Source organism: Lithobates pipiens, unplaced genomic scaffold, assembly GCF_037356315.1.
Source record: "Lithobates pipiens isolate NorthernLeopardFrog02 unplaced genomic scaffold, aLitPip1_a1.2 Scaffold_19, whole genome shotgun sequence".
In the NCBI taxonomy this organism is placed as follows: Eukaryota; Metazoa; Chordata; class Amphibia; order Anura; family Ranidae; genus Lithobates; species Lithobates pipiens.
The window spans coordinates 161437165-161461392 of NW_027507764.1; the positions used below are offsets into that span (position 1 = coordinate 161437165).

At 42.9% G+C, this 24228-nt stretch overlaps 1 protein-coding gene across 14 annotated transcripts in view; it reads right to left on the reverse strand.

The window, feature by feature from the left end:
* NEK10 (NIMA related kinase 10) overlaps positions 1-24228 on the reverse strand; it is a 487578-nt gene that overhangs the window by 311157 nt on the left and 152193 nt on the right. For all 14 annotated transcript variants that reach the window (XR_013277553.1, XR_013277555.1, XR_013277554.1 and 11 more), the window contains one exon: positions 18073-18175. Coding sequence is in view for 11 of the 14 variants with exons in the window: in XM_077491445.1 (XP_077347571.1) it covers positions 18073-18175 (103 nt within the window). In the remaining 3 variants the exon portion in view is untranslated. The remainder of the gene's footprint in view (positions 1-18072; positions 18176-24228) is intronic.

Genomic DNA, 24228 nt, shown 5'->3' on the forward strand with positions numbered 1-24228 from the left:
GCAGTTGAGGACGGAGGTGGTAAAAACGTGTCTTTAATATGGGGTTTTACCACCCCCCAAACTACAAATGTAAATGAACCCTCACTGTTCTGAGCCCCCTATAAGGCTGCTTTAACACTGATGTGCTGCCGTGTACCAACATCACGGGTGCAGCGCAGTGACTGGTTAGCTGCGCTTTACCTTAGACTTCTATTATATCCTGCAGGTGCGGTGCACCAAAACCCCTGCATTCAGGAAGTGCACCAAACCCACAGGATATAATAGAAGTCTAATGCCGCGTACACACGACCAGACTTTTCGAGGGACTAAGTCTGACAGACTTTCGACGGAGTTCTGACGGAGTTCTGACAGAGTTCTGACGGACTTTCCGAATGAACGGACTTGGCCACACACAATCACACCAAAGTCCGACGGATTTGAACGTGATGACGTATGACTGGACTAGAATAAGGAAGTTCATAGCCAGTAGCCAATAGCTGCCCTAGCGTCGGTTTTAGTCCGTCAGACTAGCACACACACGAGCGGATTTCTCAGTAGGAACTGGGTCCGGCAGAGTTCTGTCGGAAAAATTTGAAACATGTTCCATTTCTAAAATCTGTCAGACTTTTGCAAATCAAAAGTCCGCTGCAGCCCACACACATTCGAATAGTCTGCCGAAATCATTCCGTCAGACTTTTGATGTTGAAAAGTCTGGTCGTGTGTACACGGCATAAGGCTAAGCACAGGAAACTTGCAGGAAAGCTGCAGGTACACTGCCCTGCATCTGCGGAGTGGGTAAAGTGCAGTGCATCAGCTTCACACTGACCTGAAGATCTCTTCTTTCCTGCTGCTGGCACCACTCTGGAGACCACTGCCTGGCATAAGAGATGGGGTGCAATTGGTAGCACTCTGCATGGGACAGGAGCCAGCACTACAGAGGAGACATCGGGGTTTATTTATTTATTGGGGTTTATTTGCTAAAGGCAAATCCACTTTGCACTACAAGTGCACTGCAAGTGCAGTCGCTGTAGATCCGAGGGGGACATGCAAGGAAAATAAAAAACAGCATTTTTGCTTGCACATGATTGGATGATAAAATCAGCAGAGCTTCCCCTCATTTCAGATCTTCCCCTCATATCTACAGCGACTGCACTTCCAAGTGCACTTTCAAGTGCACTTGCAGTGCGCTTGTAGTGCAGAGTGGATTTAGTAAATGAACCCCATTGGTTTATTCGGCTCTTGCTTCCTACTACAGCTCCAACTTTACAAATAGTCCCTCTGCATTGCACTCTGTTTGATGGGATGGCAAGTCAGCAAGCACAGACCATGATCTACAAGTCATCTGGCTGCGATATACTTGTAGATCACAATCTACAGGTTGTTGACCCCCGCTCTAACATGAAGCTAGATCACAGCAGCAACAAATAATAATTTGGATATTGGAAAGAGGCTAAGAGCAATAGAATGCACTTTTTGAGTTTAGAATACATACTTAGAATATTATTTGTTTAAACCAGAGTTTGTGTTGTCAAGTTGTGTTGATACAGATTACATTTATCTAGTTGTCCTGGTGTTTAACTACTTCCCACCCGGCCAATGTACATATACGGCCGGGTGGAAACCGCCTCCTTCTGACTGGACGTTCAGAAACGTCCTTCAGAAGGAGGGGGATCGCGCGCGCGTGCTCGCGCAGCGGCTCGATCCCGGTGCACTCGTGTCACCCGGACACGGCGCATCTCGGATCGGCAGGAGGGCTCCGTGATTGGCCCTCCTGATCACATGACGGCCGTGTCCAATCACAGCCGTCATGTGATCAAAACAAACAGCTGGTTGCTAGGCAGTCGGCTCTCCTCTTCTCACACGGAAGTCGTCGCTGAGGAGAGGAGAGCAGATCGATGCAGTCGGCTAGTGATCAGTGAGTATGAGCTGTTTTTACAGCTTTTTACTCACTGATCACCAGTCTAGTGTAAACACACAGTGTAAACACACATGTCCCCAAAACACACATGTCCCCACACATGTCCCCAAAACACACATGTCACCAAATAATAAAAAGACAAGTCCCCAAATAAAAAAAAACACATGTCCCACTAAAATCACATGTCCCAATGATTATCTGCACACATATGTACGTGATCACCTGCACACATATGTACATGATCATTTGCATACATATGTCCGTAAACACAAACCAATTATTATACACTTAACGGAATTTTTTTTTACCAAAAACATGTAGCAGAATACATTTTGGCTTAAATTTATGACAAAATTAGATTTTATTGGATTTCTTTTAAAATAGAAAAAAGAAAATATAGTTTTTTTCCAAATTTCCGCTTTTTTTGGGCTTATATCGCAAAAAATTAAAAACGGAGTCGTGAATAAATACCTCCAAAATAAAGCTCTATTTGTGCAAGCACAATTATAAAAATTTCATTTGGGTACAGTGTAGCATGACCGCGCAATTGTTATTGAAATTGCGAGAGAGATGAAAGCTGAATACTGGGCTGGGAAGGAAGGGGGCAAAAGTGCCCTGTATTGTAGTGGTTAAATATTGTCAAGTCGTCTACTCATGTCTAATGGTTCTAATGCAATCATGAAAAAATACTAAGCTGCGCTTAACCTATACAGACAAGTGATTGTACGAAAATTAAAAAATATAAATATAACAACCATATATAAATAGTGTTACTTACAACATATATAATATAAAACACACATAAAAAGAACCAAAATATAAAACTGAAGTCTTGCAATATAAGTTCCCAACATATAAGGCTCTTATCAGCAAAAAAGATAAAACAAAAACACCCAGTGTTTGAATGGTGAGTCCATGTGCATAAAAACTGATTATGAAATAACTGAAAATAAAGTCCTCCAAAATTAGACCACAATATTCATAGATATCCGCCTCTCAGTTCAATAGAAACAAAAGTGATATTCAATCCACCACCGCCATACGATAAAATTTGCCGCTTACCAGAACGACATGACCCCCCACTACAGAGGGTCACGCGAGACTTGTAAGGATAGATGTCACTTCCAGCCAAAAAGGGGGGATCCTCCGTGTCCTCCTGGTTCCACCACTCCAGTGGGGGTAGAGAAGGGGACCTGTTCCCGGGCGTCCTCCTCACAGGTCCACAAGAGGGTTCGAATACAGGAATATAGGAACCATAAAGGGAAAAAGACTCCAGATAGTGTAAAACCCTTTATTACTCACGATAAAAAAGTAAAAATACACTTACAAATGTATAGAAGAAAAAAAGCCTTAAGTCTGCGGCGCCGGCCGGACGCACACAGACAGATCCATTCTCCTGGAAGGCTTTTTTTCTTCTATACATTTGTAAGTGTATTTTTACTTTTTTATCGTGAGTAATAAAGGGTTTTACACTATCTGGAGTCTTTTTCCCTTTATGGTTCCTATATTCCTGTATTCGAACCCTCTTGTGGACCTGTGAGGAGGACGCCCGGGAACAGGTCCCCTTCTCTACCCCCACTGGAGTGGTGGAACCAGGAGGACACGGAGGATCCCCCCTTTTTGGCTGGAAGTGACATCTATCCTTACAAGTCTCGTGTGACCCTCTGTAGTGGGGGGTCATGTCGTTCTGGTAAGCGGCAAATTTTATCGTATGGCGGTGGTGGATTGAATATCACTTTTGTTTCTATTGAACCGAGAGGCGGATATCTATGAATATTGTGGTCTAATTTTGGAGGACTTTATTTTCAGTTATTTCATAATCAGTTTTTATGCACATGGACTCACCATTCAAACACTGGGTGTTTTTGTTTTATCTTTTTTGCTGATAAGAGCCTTATATGTTGGGAACTTATATTGCAAGACTTAAGTTTTATATTTTGATTCTTTTTATGTGTGTTTTATATTATATATGTTGTAAGTAACACTATTTATATATGGTTGTTATATTTATATTTTTTAATTTTCGTACAATCACTTGTCTGTATAGTGTAAACGCAGCTTAGTATTTTTTCGATTTTGGTTCTGTATTATGTGACACAGTGAAGCTGCAGCTAAACGTTCATTCTTAAGCCGCGTACACACGGGCGGACTGTATGGCCTACTTAGTCCGTCATACAATCCGACGGACAGTCCGTCATACTTTCGAATGAACGGACTTGACCACACACGGATGCACAAACAGTCCGTCGAAAACTTGCGCGATGACGTGTACAGCACGTACGACGGGACTAGAAATAGGAAGTCCAATACACAGCAATGCACCCTTCCGCCGTGTAAATCCTTTCTGAGCATGCGCCATTCTTAGTCCGTCGAACTAGCCTACTGACGAGTGGATTGTCCGCTGAAACCAAAGTATGACGGACAAAATTTCGAAAAATCCGAAATATTTAGTACGCCAGACTGCACGCTGAAAAAGTCCGCTGAAGCCCACACACGAGGGGACTGTCCGCTGAAATGTGTTTCGATGGACTAAGTAGGCCATACAGTACGCGGCATTATAAGTACCACACGGGAGTATATATAATTCACATTTTTTGCACCTTAGCGCAGTTTTTTTCCTTTTTTTCTAATGCAATCATGTCAGCTAACAAAATGATGTATTCCTTAATTATGCATTAATTAAGAGTACAATTCTAGATACATGTGTTAAAAGGTGAGTCTACCCAAAAGTGATGTTAGCTATAGGTGTAGCCTGGTGGATCGGATCAATCAGGGATTGCCCGTCCATTAAGGGTGCCCCCCATCCATGTATCCATGCCCCATGCAGGATTCCGGATGCATGGATTCCATTGGGGGGGGTGGAAAAGCACGTGATTAGAGCCAGAGGCTCTAATAGGCTTCAAAATAGGGTGGGCTTGGGGCGCAAAGCCCTGAGAACCGAGCCCACCCAAGTGTGTTACAATAGTGAAGTAATATTCGCTATTGAAACACTGATCCTCCTTCCAGCCAATCAGGAACTGATTGGTTGAAAGGGCAGGCGATCTGATTGGATGCCTAGGAGGAGGAGGGAGTGGATGCATGGTGGAACCCGATGTGATGCAGAGGAGGCGAAAACCCGATGGAACCCGCAAGTCACTACCCGTTGCCCATCCACAACCTAGATGAGGTAAGTGCGAGGCTGAATGACTGACCAACCGACCGACACCGCCTGCTAGTGCGGGGGACCCAACAGACTGCCGGGGAGCTGGGGGTTGCCGCCAGCTGATCAATAATTGGTCCGGGGGGGTGGTTGTTTATGCAATCCCATCTAACTTTGCATGTTCCACTGCCCCCTGCTGAAGTATTAATAAAATGCTGCTCTAGTTTAGAAGACCAGGCCTTTTTCTGACACTTTTTGTTTAGAGGTAAAAAAAAATTTTTTTATAGAAAATTACTTAGAACCCCCAAACATTATAAATATTTTTTAGCAGAGGTCCTATAGAATAAAATGTTGGTTTTGAAATTTTATGTTACACGGTATTTGTGCGAGTTTCTGGGAAAAAATACACAAAAATTTATTTGAATGCACACAAACACAAAATAATAACCGATTTTTGGTAAAATATAAAAGATAGTGTTATATGCTGAGTAAACATGTCACACTTTAAAATTGCGCATACTTGTGGAAGGGTGACAAACTACAGTACTTAAAAAATCATCATAAGTGAAGCTTTAAAAGGCTTTGCAGGTTACCAGTTTAGAGATACAGAGGAGGTCTGATGCTAGAACAATTGTTCTCATTCTGAAATGTGCGGCAATACCTCACATGTGTGGTACAATCGCCGTTTGTGTGCTGTGCACTCTGTATGTAGTGCAGCTCTAAACCCTGCACTCTGTATGTATTATGAACTCTATACATAGCATAATCCTGAACTCTGCACTCTGTACATAATGCACTCATGAACCCTGCACTCCCAAATCCCAAATACACCCAGCTCATTGAAGGCAAATATACTGCTGATGTGGCCCACAATGAAATCGAGTTTGACCCCGCTGTCCTAGCTCATTAAGTCCATATAAAAGAGTTATTTTGTAATTATTGCTGGTACTGGCAGTGGACAATAATTATGGGCTAAGTCTTTATCTGTGCCTGTGTATATTTAGTAGGTGTTATGGAATGCCTAAATACAGATAATTAGTACTGACCTGTAGAAGTAAATGCTGGAGTTAAGCTAGAAGCTGAGCTGGGATTATGCCCTAAACCCCTTAACACGGGTGGAGGGAAAGAAGGAGGGGGCATGGGGAACCTTCCCAACAAGTGGGGAGCATTCCTGGCCAGCAGGACACAATTATTACTGCTAGCAGCTATACCCACCAGCAGTACTCAAAAGCAAAAAATGCGACAGGCTGGCTGTACCCAAGTTCATCGATGGATCGACTTGGGTACAATCAGCCTACCCATACACGGATCAATATTCAGCCGTTCCCTGCTGAACCAGCTGAATCTCGAGCCATGTAGGGCTTTAGAACCTGTAAAGAGAAAGCTGTTACATCCCTAAAGTCATATTGACAAAGCTGAATCATTAGCCAAGATTCCTGATGTTTAGAATATTTTTTTGTTATCCAATCAATGTGTTCTATATATATACGTAACACAGTTCTGGAACAATCCTGTCAGCTAATATAGTTAAGTATCACGCATTAAATTCTGATTTTCATGGTATGGTCTTGGTAGATGCACTGGGGGAAATTTACTAAAACTGGAGAGTGCAAAATCTGGTTCAGCTCTGCATGGTAGCCAGTCAGCTTCTAAGTTGATATTTGTCAATTAAGCTTTGACAATAAAACCTGGAAGCTCATTTCTATGCAGAGCTATACCAGATTTGGTATGCTCCAGTTTTAGTAAATAACCCCACTGCAAGATTTTACCATTAATTAAAACAATATTATTAATATTAAAATGATTGTAAAGTCTTGTTTAAAATAAAAATAAAAATAACAAACATTTTATACTTACCTGCCCTGTGCAGTGGTTTGCAAAGGGCAGCCTGGATCCTCCTCTTCTCTGGTCCCTCTTCAGTGCTCGTGGCATAAAAGCCGAGTCACAGTTCCCTGTGTTCATTCAGACACGGAGCTACGACCTGACCCATTTCCTCTCTCATGATTGGCTGATTGACTTTGATTGACAGCTGTGGCAGCTAATGGCACAGCTGCTGCATCTCAGCCAATCAGGAGGAGAGTCTGGGAGGACTAAGACACTCGTAGACATCGCTAGAGAGAGATGGGGCTCAGGTAATTATTACGGGGTGCTGGGGAGGCTGCTACACACAGAAAGTTTTTTATCTTAATGCATGAATGCATTAAGATAAAAAAAACTTATGCCTTTACAACTCCTTTAAGTATTCATACATCATGCTGTGTGCTAGAGCACAGGTCTAGATGGAGATATCAAGGATGTTTATTCATATGCATACAGCCTCAGGTGTAAATCACGTACCTTTTAAAATTAGTGTTCAATAAATGTAATTCATTGTGGGATAGATATAAGCCCCGTTCTACATTTTCATTTTCTGTGTCTGAACAGTGGAATTGCACATGGTGTAAATTGATTACCTTTGGGCAATAAGAGGTTCTGGATATTTACTAGCCGATAAAGAGATATGACAGCATTAAACCATGCATCTAGTATAAAAAACATTCATAATGTAACAAATAATACTGCAGGGCTTTAAATCACTTTATGCAATAAAAAAACTGGAAATCGTGGTCTAGCTTTATATCTATTGCACAAAATGACACCGTTTTTTTTCTAATAAATGTATATTAATTTTGTACGTTTATTTTCACCTGGTGATCCAGCTAGTAGTAACACAAATTTCCGGTCCTAAGGTGTTGCCACTCCACTGAAGGAGCGACCAAAACTTTTTAACAGCAGCATTGTCAGTCTGGGGAGAGGGTTGCGTTAGATGGACTAGCAAATTTAGATGGACTTAGCTAAAATGTTCTTCTAACTCCTGCTAACACTTTTTAAGAAATTACAGAAATGTTTTTTTTTCTTTTGGGATAATGGGAAAGGAATAAAAGCTGATCATTGTAATATAGCAACCACCACATTTAGGTGGGTGCTACATGGGTTTAGATAAGGTAAGTGGTAGGTAAATTTAACCAGGACCTTACACTTTTAGGCCTGGTTGTTTGTTTTGGGAGAGGGGAGTGACAGAATAGAGGGAGGTGTGGCCATCTACACTCTGACCCAGAAAGATTCCACTTTACCTTCCATTGGAAATGTTCTGGAAGGGAGGCGGACTTGGGACTGGGGTGCAGGCAGCTTGTATGGAGAGCCCTGGACCAATCATTAAATTGCATTGGCAGAGGCAGGACTCACATATAAGCTGGGGGTCACATGGGAGTTCATGCGAGGAGTCGGAAGCAGAGAAGGAGGAAAGATGTAGTGAACATGGAGCAGGCTTGAAGGCCTGGGGGTTCAGAGACCCTAGTGCTGGATAGCAGGAGTGGTCTTGAAGGCCTGAGGGTTCAGAGACCTCAGTGCTGGATGGTCCTAGCAGCCACAATGTAATCCGGAGAGGTGGACGGGTCATCCCAGCCTGGGATGTACCCGACCATGCGGAGGAAGAAGAAACTGAAGAGAGGACGGAGTAAATTGGGATCGACCTTCTGTGGCAATCATGGACTGTCGATGGGTGAGAGCAAAGGGAGTGCAACCCAGCAGTGCTTATCCGTCAAGGACACTTTCCTGAACTGAAGCCGGGAGGATTGCAGGAGTCAAGATGGACAGGTGAGGCCTGCGGCTTCTAACATCGACATACCGCAATGTCTTTCAGAGGGGCATTGGTCAGTTCACTACAGGAAAGAACATGGGGACAGAAATAGGAACCGGAGTGTTAGAGGCAACTCATATTCTCTAACCGCTATGTAACATCCTTCAAGCAAGTAATAAAAGTTTTCTAAAGTTATCATGGACTTTTGTCCCACACCAGCGTTTGCACATGTCTTTCATATCACATCACTTTCTTGCATCTTTATCCCATCCCTCTCACTTTCCTTCCCTCTCACATTTTCACACATACAATGCATCCGTTCCCCTTTTCTCTTTTTTTTTTTCTCAACCCTTGGTTCTTTGTTTCACCTGTTCACTAGCTTTTAGCATATTTTTGTTTTCACTCTTTCTTAGCTTTCCTATTCACCACTTCACAGTCCCACACTCAGAGGTTGCGGTTTAGCTATACCACCCTTGGGCACCTGGGATTGTCTGAACCCCCCCCCCCCCCTTTTTTTCAATACATACATGTATGCATATATACATATAGATATGCATTGTATGATTACACATTGTATTTGCCTGCTCATCTCATTTTGAGCATGCTAAGCTAATTGCATATTTGCATGGATCTTCGCTGCAGGTGTGATCTGTCCACATTCTAGCCGCTGATGTTTGCACCCCCTTCTTTACTGCTCGTAGGAGGGGTGTTATAAGTGTGACCTCTTGCGAACCACACCGTCGGACCCTGTTTTTTTCCCCTCCTGGCATACAGAGGTGATTGAAGGCTTTGGAACTCCATGTGGGGAGAGACAAGCTGTCTGTTTTTAAGAGGGATCTCCACTGGCAATATTTTCTCTTTATCTTTCTGGATGTACACTACTGGGTAATTATACTTTAGTATTATGTACCCACACTGTATAAAAAATACTAATTGATACATGTATTCACAATGTTTCTCTCCTAGCAGACCGTCCCTCTGAGGAAGACCCCCGTGTTGGGTTGAAATGCGTCAGGTTCATATTTCCACTGTCAACATTTTGGTACAGTGTCTGTATGAAGTTGTTGTCTGCAAGTGTATACCCATTCTTTTTATTTATTTTCATATTATTTTCCCAGTGCAGCTTATTTTTTAACCATTGTGTTATGTTTTTATATACCAATAAATATAGAATTTTTACATAGTACCCATTTACATTTATTATCTGCTGCCTAAAAACCCCATTGTGGGGGAATTTTTCCCATTTTCTATTCTCGGGGGTGAGCAGCTCTCTCTGACCCTTCTGGTAGTGTCTTCCCATTGCTAAGTTATCACGGACTGTATGCTGTTTATGGAATTTGTTCAGGGGTGGAACAGCGGAGCAAATTAACAGAAAGGTATGAACACACCCAGCAGCTCCCAAGGGAGTAGTGCGCTACAGTAAGCACAGTTGTCAGTGTTACATTGTTAGTCTCAACCCTCTAACTGTCACTTTTGTTGCACAGCAGCTTAAAAATACCAGATTTACTTGCAGGGTGACCAGGTGAAAAAAGGCAAAGAGCCATAAAAAAATAAAATGAATGCAGCTCCAATGATGTCTAAGTATTCCAATTAAGATGCATTATATAATACTTTTTTGGTTTTGGGGTTTAATACAGCTTAGCTACATTTTTGTCAGATAAATAAAAAGCAGTGCTTATGAAAATGTCCACGTTCTCCTGTTTCCTCCTGTTTTATAAAGTCAGAACTCAATAGCACACGCTGAAATGTACATACACAAGTGAATAAGTCAGAATAAGTCAAAGGAGTGACTCCTCCCTTATAAGAAGGCTCCACTTAAGGCATGTGAAAGGAATTTATTCCCTCTACTCTTGTTTAGCTATCCCATAGTGCTCTGGTAATCATATATTAAATGTGTATTTGTAAAACAAAGATCATATTTACAGTACAAAACAAGGACATCAAGAAACCCACCCTCAGATATGCTAGCAGCCATTTTTGAAGAGCATGCATGCTCTTTTGCATGGATGCAATTAAATAATATTATAATCAATAAACTATGACTATTCAAAAATATCTCCCTTTCTGATTTTGCTCCCCAAATTTTCATCTATAACTTACTCACTTGTATGTAACCCAATGTAAAATTTGAGTTTAATAGTCTTGTAAATGCATAACATTAATCAAAATGAGTCTTAGAATAATTAATTACAATTAGTTTTTCAACCCAGAAAAATCTGTATATTATAATTATAATTTTAGCTCATATTTAGCCCTCTAGTTTTGTGACAGATTTTCTTTAGTCTGTGAATCAATTCAATTATACATTCTGCCATTTTCCTGGGACCATATAACATTTTCCTATACAATGATATGCAAATCTGGCAATCTGCAGAAAGATTCTAAAAATCTAAAACCTGCAGGCTGAGCACTCATGTGCATCAGAGCAACGCAGGAGAATTCAGGGATCAACAATCAAATAGCATAGCATTTATTAAAGTGCCTAAAATAAGAAATGTCTGTTTTACTCCACAACAACCATTTCTATTCAAAACTGTACTGGACAATTACAACTGCAGAATAAAATTTTGGATCGGCTTAGTTGTTATGAGATGATTTAGCTAGCCCTTATTTTAGATTTAATGAAACCCTCTAGAATCAAATATACATATGTAAAGGGTCAGTAATAAACCACACCATTAAAACACTATAAACATTATAACACTCTGGTTTCAAGAAAAATACATCTATCCAAGTATACCCAAGTATAGTAACTCAAAAGTACCTTCACCTACTATAAGTAAGCTTCCTACAAATCTCTTTTTTTTTTTCGTTTGTTTGCTGGCTATAGGATTTGTAGTGTGAATAGAGCTGTGCACATTAGGGATGGGCCGAGCGGTTCAGCCCGAGCATAAGTTAAGGCCGGAATTTGGTTGTTCGGATGTTCTGCAAACACTGAACAATATGCGGTGTTCAGGCAAATTCAAAAGCCACTGGAACACTGATAAAGTCTATGGGACACTAACATGAAAAATCAAAAGTGCTAATTTTAAAGGCTTATATACAAGTTATTGTCATAAAAAGTGTTTGGGGACCTGGGTCCTGACCCAGGGACATGTATCAATGCATTTTTTTTTTTAAATGGCTCTTTTATCAGGAGCAGTGATTTTTTTAAAGCTTAAAGTGAAACAATAAAAATGAAATATTCCTTTAAATATCGTGCCTGGGGGGTGTCTATAGTATGCCTGTAAAGTGGTGCATGTTTCCCGTGTTTAGAACAGAACCACAGCAAAATGGCATTTTTAAAGGAAAAATTGTAATTTAAAACTGATCGCGGCTGAATTGTGGAATCTCAGCAATATAGATAAAACTCATTAAAAGAAAAAAAGAGCATGGGATCCCCCAAGTCCACTACCAGGCCCCGAACCAAAATGAAAAAAAAAAAATTGCGTGGGGGTCACCCTTAAATCCATAACAGGCCCTTTGGGTCTGATATGGAAATGAAGGGGAACCCTGCGCCAAATAAAAAAAAAATGGCGCAGGGGTCCCTCCCAAAATCCGTACCAGACCTGAAGGGTCTGGTATGGATTTTAAGTAATAAGCGCACCTGTTAGTGTGTGAAACGTGTCTACCATTTGTACTGTCTGTAACACTTGGGATGTTCGTTATTAAATAAGAATTTTGATGGATCTTGGAGTGTAGCCATTTCTTCTGTGTTGATCGTATGTGGAGGTGAGCCGAGGCAGGCACCTGTCATATCATTAGGCTTCCTGTCTCACCTGGAGCAGCGAGTTATTTTGTATAGATTTTAAGGGGAACCCTGCGCCAAAATTAAAAAAAAGGTGTAGCCCCCCCCCAAAATCCATACCATACCCTATGCTCTCTCGCCCCCCTCTTTTCCTGCGGCCTGCCAGGTTGCGTGCTCAGATAAGGGTCTGGTATGGATTTTGGGGGGGACTCTATGCCATTTTATTTAAAATTTTGGCACAAGGTTCCCCTTAGTCCATTACCAGGCACTTTGGTTCTTCAGGTCTGGTATGGATTTTGGGGGCGACCCCATGCCATTTAAAAAAAAAAATGATGCAGTGTTCCCCTTAATTTCCATATCAGACCTGAAGAGCCTGGTATGGATTTTAGGGGGACCCCCATGCAATTTTTTTTAATGGTTCAGGGTTCCCCTTAATATTCATACCAGACCCAAAGGGCCCGGTAATGGATTCATGGGGGGGGGGGGGAATCCCATGCTCTTTTTTTCAATGAGTTTTATCTATATTGCCGAGACCCAACAATTCATTACAGCCGCGATCAGTTTTGAAAGACAATTTTTCCGTTATAAATGTCATTTTGCTGTGGTACTGCTCTAAACATGGGGAAAATGCAGCACTTTACAGGCATACTATAGACACCCCCAGGCATGATAATTAAAGGATTATTTCATTTTTATTGTTTCACTTTAAGCATTAAAAACTCACTGCTCCCGAAAAAATGCCCGTTTAAACAAAAAAAAAAATTGCATTGATACATGTCCCCCTGGGGCAGGACCCAGGTCCCCAAACACTTTTTATGACAATAACTTGCATATAAGCATTTAAAATGAGCACATTTGATTATTCATGTCCCGTAGACTTTAACGGTGTTCATGTGTTCTGCCAAATTTTTTGCCTGTTCGGTATGTTCTGATGCAAACTGAACCGGGGGTTTTCGGCTCATCCCTAGTGCACATGACCATAACTAATATGCACAACTCATTCCAAACGGGAATGAGGTGCAAAAGGAAAAGTCTGGAAACTCACAGAGGATGTAACAAAGGGGCAGATAAACACAATAAAACAATGTTGTGAAAAAGGGATTATAGGGCCATTAATTAGTGGATGTGTAAAGATTATTTTTGGAGAATAAGGTTATCGTTTTGTGTCACAATAAATGTTCCAAATTAAAAAAAAATAGGAATAATTAAATGTAGCATGGAACAACAAACAAGAAACAGAGTCAACTTGCAAAATGCTTTTATTTTTAATGCTAGCAATGCTTGATTAACATAGGCAACCTTGCTGCATAAAATCCTTTGGTTACTGGTAGTTTAGTATTTTGGGAAGATCTCAATTCTGATCCTGTGATTATGCGGATGGAAATTTGCAGCTTCGCCTGTGAGGCCGGGTTCACACTTGCAAGATAAAGGCTCTGGCATTGGTAGCTCATGTCATATGACATGTGAAAATCAATGTTTCCCTATGAGAGCCGTCTTAACTGGTCCGACACAAGTTGGTCCGACTTTGAAAATGCTCCCTGCACTAATTTTGGTCTGACTTTGATCCTACTTCAGGCCGCTGTCCTAACTGATCTGACTTTGGCATGTGCCTTGTGCTCTGATGATCTTGAAGGGGAACTCCGCACCAAATAAAAAAAAAAAACGGCATGGGTTCCCCCTCCAAGAGCATACCAGGCCCTTTGGTCTGGTATGGATTTTAATTTTTGTAACAAAACACTGCGCTATTCTTACAAGAAAATAAATATAAATCACACAAGAGAGCTGCTAACACATCACCGGGGTATCAAGTGTAAGGTAAACAATGTTATGAAAAAGTGTAGCGCTTCTGACAATATCAAATATCCTTAATCTTACTTATAGGTGTAAAGTTACAGTGAAAAAATCCCACTATAACGTAGTGCTCATAACACATAGATTCTTACATAAATTGCATATATAAGTGACTCAAACAAAGAAAGTTTTACAAAAAAAAAAAAAATGTCCAAGAAGCAAAATATAAAAGAAAAAAAGGGGAAAAAACAGAGTCCCAATAGTAAAAAACAGAGTCCTTTGTGTATAGTGTCTTTATATAGTCCACAAGTGTGTAGGAAATATATTACACCTCCTTTCAAAAAGGTTCATGCATTAGTCTCGTGAGATTCCCGTCACCAGGCGAATTGAAGGCTTACCGGAGTTATTGGATCCTCACAAATTTACATTTGGGGGATCATACAAGCTTTTGCAACTATGTGCAGATTCACCCAGCAACCAGTTATCCAGGGGGACCTCAAATGCGCTTAAACCACTGTACACATGTGAGTTTTGTACTTTTATTTTTTATTTGTTTCTATAAAAACGGAATTACGATATTTTTGGTCCCTGTTTTTTTCTTCGTATGTTCTTAACATGCCTATGGGTATATCTGGCTGGAGTTAAAATACCTCTCAACGTATGAAGTGATTGTCTACATTTGAGGTCCCCCTGGATAAATGGTTGCTGGGTGAATCTGCACATAGTTGCAAAAGCTTGTATGATCCCCCAAATGTAAATTTGTGAGGATCCAATAACTCCGGTAAGCCTTCAATTCGCCTGGTGACGGGAATCTCACGAGACTAATGCATGAACCTTTTTGAAAGGAGGTGTAATATATTTCCTACACACTTGTGGACTATATAAAGACACTATACACAAAGGACTCTGTTTTTTACTATTGGGACTCTGTTTTTTCCCCTTTTTTTCTTTTATATTTTGCTTCTTGGACATTTTTTTTTTTTTTGGTAAAACTTTCTTTGTTTGAGTCACTTATATATGCAATTTATGTAAGAATCTATGTGTTATGAGCACTACGTTATAGTTGGATTTTTTCACTGTAACTTTACACCTATAAGTAAGATTAAGGATATTTGATATTTTGAGAAGCGCTACACTTTTTCATAACATGGTATGGATTTTAAGGGGAACTTCTATGCCGAAAAAAAAGGCATGGTGGTCCTTCCAAAAATTCATACCAGACCCTTATCTGAGCACACAGCCAGGCAGGTCAGAATAGGGGGTGGGGACGAGCGAGGGCCCCCCCCCAACCATACCAGGCTGCATGCCCTCAAGATGGGGGGGTGGGTGCTTTGGGGGCAGGGGGGGGCCCATTAATGGGATGCCCATGTTTTTAAACTTCTATGTATACTGGCAACGGATATGCCTACAATAACTTTGAAGCAATTTTACCCTTAGAGGAGGCTTTGTCTTTCTTCCTCCTCCACCAACAATCTTGCTAGTGACACCAGTACGAGAAAAGGATACTGGAAAGTGGCCAGAGGATAATCCTGGTCTATGGGCGACCACTAAGCGATCTTATCTCCTTTTGTTATACAACAAGAGGGTCCACTCCATTTGGTGAGTGGGGACTTATATCACACACATGGTGAATTGGTGGCACTAAAGTGGATATTGTAGCTGAAGAAATCATTATGGCAATGATTATGGCACATTAACACATGTCATGTTGAACGTCACACCTATTTGGGACTGAGCACTTTTATTATGTTTCACTATTGGAATCTATGTTTTTTTATATTTGCACTACAGTGAATTACATTATACTTCATTCATTTGATTTGCATTTTGCAAGCGCTGTTTTAACACATGGAGCTAATACTCCCGTGGGTTAATTTTTGAAGTGCTTTTTACTTCCCTGCTAGGGAGTTTCTTTAGAATGGACATTGACCTGAACATGCAGAGCCTAGTGTACAATCTGAGCATACCATGGGTGCCAGTATGAATTAATTTCCATGAGCATGAGCTGGATTAACATTATCACAGAAGGAGAATAAATGTGGCTGAAAACTCTTAACCCAAAGGAAGACCGGGAAAAGACTCTAGCATAGCAATGGCACAGGAAATCAAGGAAGTTGCATCGTTGGAAGGGAGTAAGTGCAGCAGACTTTAGTATTGGAACTTTCAGTAACTTTACAAGTCTGCATGAATAATTTCAGTATTTACAGGTCACATAATGCAGTGCCAGACTAGTACCATCTTTTATCATTAACCTCCCTGGCGGTATGATCTGTAAGATTACAGTACTGTGTGTGTTTTGTGTGTTTTTACTTTTTTGAATTTGCCGCCGTTCTCCGCTCCCGTGCGCCGTAACGCCGCAGGGAACGAAGCTCGGCGGCATTCGGCACTGTGAATCAAGCGGAGGACAGCTCGCTCGCATAGCGCGGAGGACATCGCTGGATCCAGGGGACAAGGTAAGTAACTCTCACTGTGTCCTCCCCTGCATCCAGCGATGCGATCCCGAGTCTGGTTTGGGGTTACCACTCCTGTCAGTAAAATCCCAACCCGAGCCAGACTCGGGATTACCGCTAAGGGGGTTAAAGAGCAGTCTTTGAGCTCCAGTGAAATGACTTTTCAAATGCAAATAATGTCATCAGTTTAGTGCAAGTAGGAGGAAGAATTTTATCAGTCCCCCACCCTGCACCCCTGAATCAGAGGATACAGCGAAGGGCAGATTTGCATCCGACATTTTATGAATCTTAGGCAGCCCATATACGATGCAAATTTCTTTCCTGCAACCACGATTTGTAGGGAAGTAATTTGCTCTATTCCCCCATCAACACAGACAATGCTGACCTGGGAATTGCTTCTGTCAAGCCATTGTCCGAAGATTATACCAGCCACTAGCGATAATCGCAAGTAAAATCTGGCAGGCTGGTTGTACCCAAATTGATCAATCAACTTGGTAAATTCAGCCTGCCCATACATGGTTTAGTAGGAACCGTCCGAGATTCGAACTGTTTATGGCCAGGATAAGTCAAAGAAGAAGATGCTGATGGTGGATAATGCCTGAACAAAGATAACATTTCCCTTCTGGAGAGAAAATCTGATAAGGGCATTGTCAGGGGAAGTCCTGTAAACTCTGTGACAAGTAAAACATATCTGCAAGGGTTACACTTAAGCAGAGTACACACTATTCATTTTTGAACGGAAAAAAAAAACTGTCAGCTCTGGTCAGAAACCTCTGTACTAACCATGCAAGGTTAGTTCAACTATCTCCTCCGCTGAGCTGTTGTGTTCTGACAGGGGGACAGCCCCCGAGCCAAAACACTCCAATCAGCGTTCTCTGCCATTGGCTGAGAGAGCTAATCGGGAGTTGGACAGCTGCTGGTTTTCCAGCATGCACGTCCAACATAAGTCGGCCGACATATACAGGGGCCGAATGTCTGCAATGTTTTTTTTAACCAGCCAGTGTCTCCCAACATTCAGGCTCATGTGTACCTGGCTTTAAACATTACAAAGCATGCATGCGTTTGAAACATCACTTAGCATGCATTACAAGTATATAGGTCCACATTCATTTACAAAATATGTTTTTTCTTAAAAAGGATCGTTGTGATGAGAAAACAAATCTGAATATTGTGTTTGCTGTATGTTTAGTTTAATTATATTAAGTGCTATAACTAGTAAGTGAGATAAGGAAGTGAGTTAATTACATTGATTTCATTTTGCATGACTTGTGAACCTAGGTATTCCCCTGCTGCATTTTCTGTTTGCATTTTTTTAACTGTAAGGAGCCTGTATAGAACGATGTGCCCAGATATAATAAATTTCATCTATGTAGATAGCTGATATGCTGTTAATAGGCTGGCCAATAGACAAAATACAATATATTTATATTTAACTGCATGGATACTTACTGACAGTTACTTTATCTCTTTCCCCCAGCATGATGTTGTTTGGTGATAAGTCTCTGTGTACAATCCATTTTTCTTTGTGTAAATATCGCAGTGCTAAACATAACTGGAATGAAGAAGAAGTTATATTTAGAATGATATTCCCTTTAAAGTTTGTGATATGTTTATGTGCTCATGAAAAATAGAAAAACCCCATTGCTACAGTCTATGGAAGTGTAATTAAAGTAACGCTGAACAATATCCTTCATATTTTCCATCTAACAATTTCAGTTTGACACCTACAAGGCAAAGTCGGGGACAGCATGCCCTGAGAGAGGGATCTTGGCCAGGAGTTATCAGATGATGAATAAATAAAAATGAATTTTTAGGTGCATAAAGGACCATTAAATGTTTTGATCCAAGAAAATGTATACAAACTTAGGTCACGTTGGTACAGGACACCTATACATAAAATATCTCCCACAATTTTGAATCGCTATTGGCGTCGTGAGCAGAAAGAAGGCTTACTGCTTTAAATTTGTCAGTCCTGCCTGGAGATTTTGTGGTTTTGGCAAGGAGTGCATACAACAGTGGTGGAGGTCTCCCAACTACCAATAGAATTCCCCCTGGGTGCAATCCTTCTTCACCTCCATATATAATGAATAGTGATGGCCGAACGGTTCGCCCGGCGGTCGTTTCGCGGCGAATTTCCGACTTTCGCCGTCCGCGGGTTCGAACGCCTTTTTCCGTCGTTCGCCCCGGCGGACTTACGTGTTTAATGTATACAAGAACTTTAACCTTTCGTGACACGTTTATCATGTGTTACAGGACAACCAATTGAGACATGACAGCTCATGGACACTTGGACATTCCCCCTAACCTATAAATACACCCGATCCGGTGGCCATTTTACATTCTTTCTTCTGTCACTGTAGGGAAAGGATCCTGTGTGGAGTAGGGACAGAGAAAACGCTAGCTATTTGGTACACAAAAGTTCTTTTCAGGACTGGTATAGGTGTTAGGTCAGCAGCCTGAGTTTCTTTTGTCAGTTTAGATAAAGGGACAGAGCGCTGTATGCTGCTATTTTAGGGACAGCTCAGCCAGATTAGTCTTTCTTCATCATCATCATCATCATCATCATTAGCTGTTACTATCAGGTCCACAAAAGAGCTGTTCCAGCTAATCGTTCCAGCCTACTCTTTTTTGCCAATTTGTATAGGGACAGGCAGGAAGCAGTGTGTCAGGCAGTGAGGATAATTTTAAAGACTTGCTGTTACTATTAGTTCCACAAAGGTTCTTTTCAGGACTGGTATCAGTGGTACGGTAATAGGCTTGTACACGTATAATATTCTTTCTTCCAAATATAGAAAGAATATTATACTTGACTGCTGCCCTTCTGCTGCAGTCTGCTAATCATTCACAACTCACTTGTTCCACAAAGCTCTTTATCAGGACTGGTAACTTGGTCTGTCTAGGGTGCTACGGTACATAGGCTTGGGTGCGGTACAGTCTGCTGTTCTGTAAGGACCGCTATCGGTCCACAATACATAGGGTTGCCGTGCACTACTGCTGACCGCTGCCCTATACTGCAGCAGTCCTTCAGCGGTATAGGGACTGACGCACAGTCTGCTAAACACTAATACACAACCTGCTTGGTCCACAAAAGTTCTTATAAGGACTGGTAACTTGGTATAGGGTGCTACGGTACATAGGCCTGAGTGCAGTACAGTCTGCTGTTCTGTAAGGACCGCTATCGGTCCACAATACATAGGGTTGCCGTGCACTACTGCTGACCGCTGCCCTATACTGCAGCAGTCCTTCATTGGTATAGGGACTGACGTACAGTCTGCTAATCACTAACACACAACCTGCTTGGTCCACAAAAGTTCTTATAAGGACTGGTAACTTGGTATAGGGTGCTACGGTACATAGGCCTGAGTGCAGTACAGTCTGCTGTTCTGTAAGGACCGCTATCGGTCCACAATACATAGGGTTGCCGTGCACTACTGCTGACCGCTGCCCTATACTGCAGCAGTCCTTCATTGGTATAGGGACTGACGTACAGTCTGCTAATCACTAACACACAACCTGCTTGGTCCACAAAAGTTCTTATAAGGACTGGTAACTTGGTATAGGGTGCTACGGTACATAGGCCTGAGTGCGTTACAGTCTGCTGTTCTGTAAGGACCGCTATCGGTCCACAATACATAGGGTTGCCGTGCACTACTGCTGACCGCTGCCCTATACTGCAGCAGTCCTTCAGCGGTATAGGGACTGACACACAGTCTGCTAAACACTAACACACAACCTGCTTGGTCCACAAAAGTTTTTATAAGGACTGGTAACTTGGTATAGGGTGCTACGGTACATAGGCCTGAGTGCAGTACAGTCTGCTGTTCTGTAAGGACCGCTATCGGTCCACAATACATAGGGTTGCCGTGCACTACTGCTGACCGCTGCCCTATACTGCAGCAGTCCTTCATTGGTATAGGGACTGACGTACAGTCTGCTAATCACTAACACACAACCTGCTTGGTCCACAAAAGTTCTTATAAGGACTGGTAACTTGGTATAGGGTGCTACGGTACATAGGCCTGAGTGCGTTACAGTCTGCTGTTCTGTAAGGACCGCTATCGGTCCACAATACATAGGGTTGCCGTGCACTACTGCTGACCGCTGCCCTATACTGCAGCAGTCCTTCATTGGTATAGGGACTGACGTACAGTCTGCTAATCACTAACACACAACCTGCTTGGTCCACAAAAGTTCTTATAAGGACTGGTAACTTGGTATAGGGTGCTACGGTACATAGGCCTGAGTGCGTTACAGTCTGCTGTTCTGTAAGGACCGCTATCGGTCCACAATACATAGGGTTGCCGTGCACTACTGCTGACCGCTGCCCTATACTGCAGCAGTCCTTCAGCGGTATAGGGACTGACGCACAGTCTGCTAAACACTAACACACAACCTGCTTGGTCCACAAAAGTTTTTATAAGGACTGGTAACTTGGTATAGGGTGCTACGGTACATAGGCCTGAGTGCAGTACAGTCTGCTGTTCTGTAAGGACCGCTATCGGTCCACAATACATAGGGTTGCCGTGCACTACTGCTGACCGCTGCCCTATACTGCAGCAGTCCTTCATTGGTATAGGGACTGACGTACAGTCTGCTAATCACTAACACACAACCTGCTTGGTCCACAAAAGTTCTTATAAGGACTGGTAACTTGGTATAGGGTGCTACGGTACATAGGCCTGAGTGCGTTACAGTCTGCTGTTCTGTAAGGACCGCTATCGGTCCACAATACATAGGGTTGCCGTGCACTACTGCTGACCGCTGCCCTATACTGCAGCAGTCCTTCAGCGGTATAGGGACTGACGTACAGTCTGCTAAACACTAATACACAACCTGCTTGGTCCACAAAAGTTCTTATAAGGACTGGTAACTTGGTATAGGGTGCTACGGTACATAGGCTTGAGTGCGGTACAGTCTGCTGTTCTGTAAGGACCGCTATCGGTCCACAATAGATAGGGTTGACGTGCACCACTGCTGACCGCTCACCTATACTGCAGCAGTCCTTCAGCGGTATAGGGACTGACGTACAGTCTGCTAATCACTAACACACAACCTGCTTGGTCCACAAAAGTTCTTATAAGGACTGGTAACTTGGTATAGGGTGCTACGGTACATAGGCCTGAGTGCGTTACAGTCTGCTGTTCTGTAAGGACCGCTATCGGTCCACAATACATAGGGTTGCCGTGCACTACTGCTGACCGCTGCCCTATACTGCAGCAGTCCTTCATTGGTATAGGGACTGACGTACAGTCTGCTAATCACTAACACACAACCTGCTTGGTCCACAAAAGTTCTTATAAGGACTGGTAACTTGGTATAGGGTGCTACGGTACATAGGCCTGAGTGCGTTACAGTCTGCTGTTCTGTAAGGACCGCTATCGGTCCACAATACATAGGGTTGCCGTGCACTACTGCTGACCGCTGCCCTATACTGCAGCAGTCCTTCATTGGTATAGGGACTGACGTACAGTCTGCTAATCACTAACACACAACCTGCTTGGTCCACAAAAGTTCTTATAAGGACTGGTAACTTGGTATAGGGTGCTACGGTACATAGGCCTGAGTGCGTTACAGTCTGCTGTTCTGTAAGGACCGCTATCGGTCCACAATACATAGGGTTGCCGTGCACTACTGCTGACCGCTGCCCTATACTGCAGCAGTCCTTCAGCGGTATAGGGACTGACGTACAGTCTGCTAAACACTAATACACAACCTGCTTGGTCCACAAAAGTTCTTATAAGGACTGGTAACTTGGTATAGGGTGCTACGGTACATAGGCTTGAGTGCGGTACAGTCTGCTGTTCTGTAAGGACCGCTATCGGTCCACAATAGATAGGGTTGACGTGCACCACTGCTGACCGCTCACCTATACTGCAGCAGTCCTTCAGCGGTATAGGGACTGACGTACAGTCTGCTAATCACTAACACACAACCTGCTTGGTCCACAAAAGTTCTTATAAGGACTGGTAACTTGGTATAGGGTGCTACGGTACATAGGCCTGAGTGCGTTACAGTCTGCTGTTCTGTAAGGACCGCTATCGGTCCACAATACATAGGGTTGCCGTGCACTACTGCTGACCGCTGCCCTATACTGCAGCAGTCCTTCATTGGTATAGGGACTGACGTACAGTCTGCTAATCACTAACACACAACCTGCTTGGTCCACAAAAGTTCTTATAAGGACTGGTAACTTGGTATAGGGTGCTACGGTACATAGGCCTGAGTGCGTTACAGTCTGCTGTTCTGTAAGGACCGCTATCGGTCCACAATACATAGGGTTGCCGTGCACTACTGCTGACCGCTGCCCTATACTGCAGCAGTCCTTCATTGGTATAGGGACTGACGTACAGTCTGCTAATCACTAACACACAACCTGCTTGGTCCACAAAAGTTCTTATAAGGACTGGTAACTTGGTATAGGGTGCTACGGTACATAGGCCTGAGTGCGTTACAGTCTGCTGTTCTGTAAGGACCGCTATCGGTCCACAATACATAGGGTTGCCGTGCACTACTGCTGACCGCTGCCCTATACTGCAGCAGTCCTTCAGCGGTATAGGGACTGACGCACAGTCTGCTAAACACTAACACACAACCTGCTTGGTCCACAAAAGTTCTTATAAGGACTGGTAACTTGGTATAGGGTGCTACGGTACATAGGCCTGAGTGCGTTACAGTCTGCTGTTCTGTAAGGACCGCTATCGGTCCACAATACATAGGGTTGCCGTGCACTACTGCTGACCGCTGCCCTATACTGCAGCAGTCCTTCATTGGTATAGGGACTGACGTACAGTCTGCTAAACACTAATACACAACCTGCTTGGTCCACAAAAGTTCTTATAAGGACTGGTAACTTGGTATAGGGTGCTACGGTACATAGGCTTGAGTGCGGTACAGTCTGCTGTTCTGTAAGGACCGCTATAGGTCCACAATAGATAGGGTTGACGTGCACCACTGCTGACCGCTCACCTATACTGCAGCAGTCCTTCAGCGGTATAGGGACTAAGAGTTTTGTCACAGGGTCATTTAAAAAATGACATGCAGAGGAAGAGGCAGGCCCTTCCGCAGGGGTGGTAGGGGTAGGGCAGGAGCAACAGGCTTGAGCCAAAGTGGGAAGTTGCAGAAGGTGCGTTCAATTACTTTAAAGGATGCACCAGACTTGGTTGAGTGGCTCGCTCAGCCTTACTCTTCTGCACCCTCCTCATCCTCTCGATCTGCACCCTCTTCTTCACTCTCTGCTATGTGCACCCCCAAAGACACTACCACCAACAACACGACCACCACCACCACCACCACATACCTTCCGCTTGAGTCACTGGAATTATTTTCCGATCCATATCAAGAGGACATTTCTGATGCGCAGCCACTCTTGGTATTGGATCAGGAAGAGGAGGTAGCAACAAGCGCTACTCAGCAGTCTGACGCCAGTACCCAGATCAGCCCAAGGAGGAGGTTGGTCCCCGGTGTTGCTGCCTACTCTACTTATAGCGGTGGGGAAGGTGACGTTGATGATGACGTGTCTAGTGATGTCACGTGGGTGCCCACAAGAGAGGAAGAGGAGGGGAGTTCAGAGGGAGATATGGACCAGCAGATAGGGAGGAGAAGCAG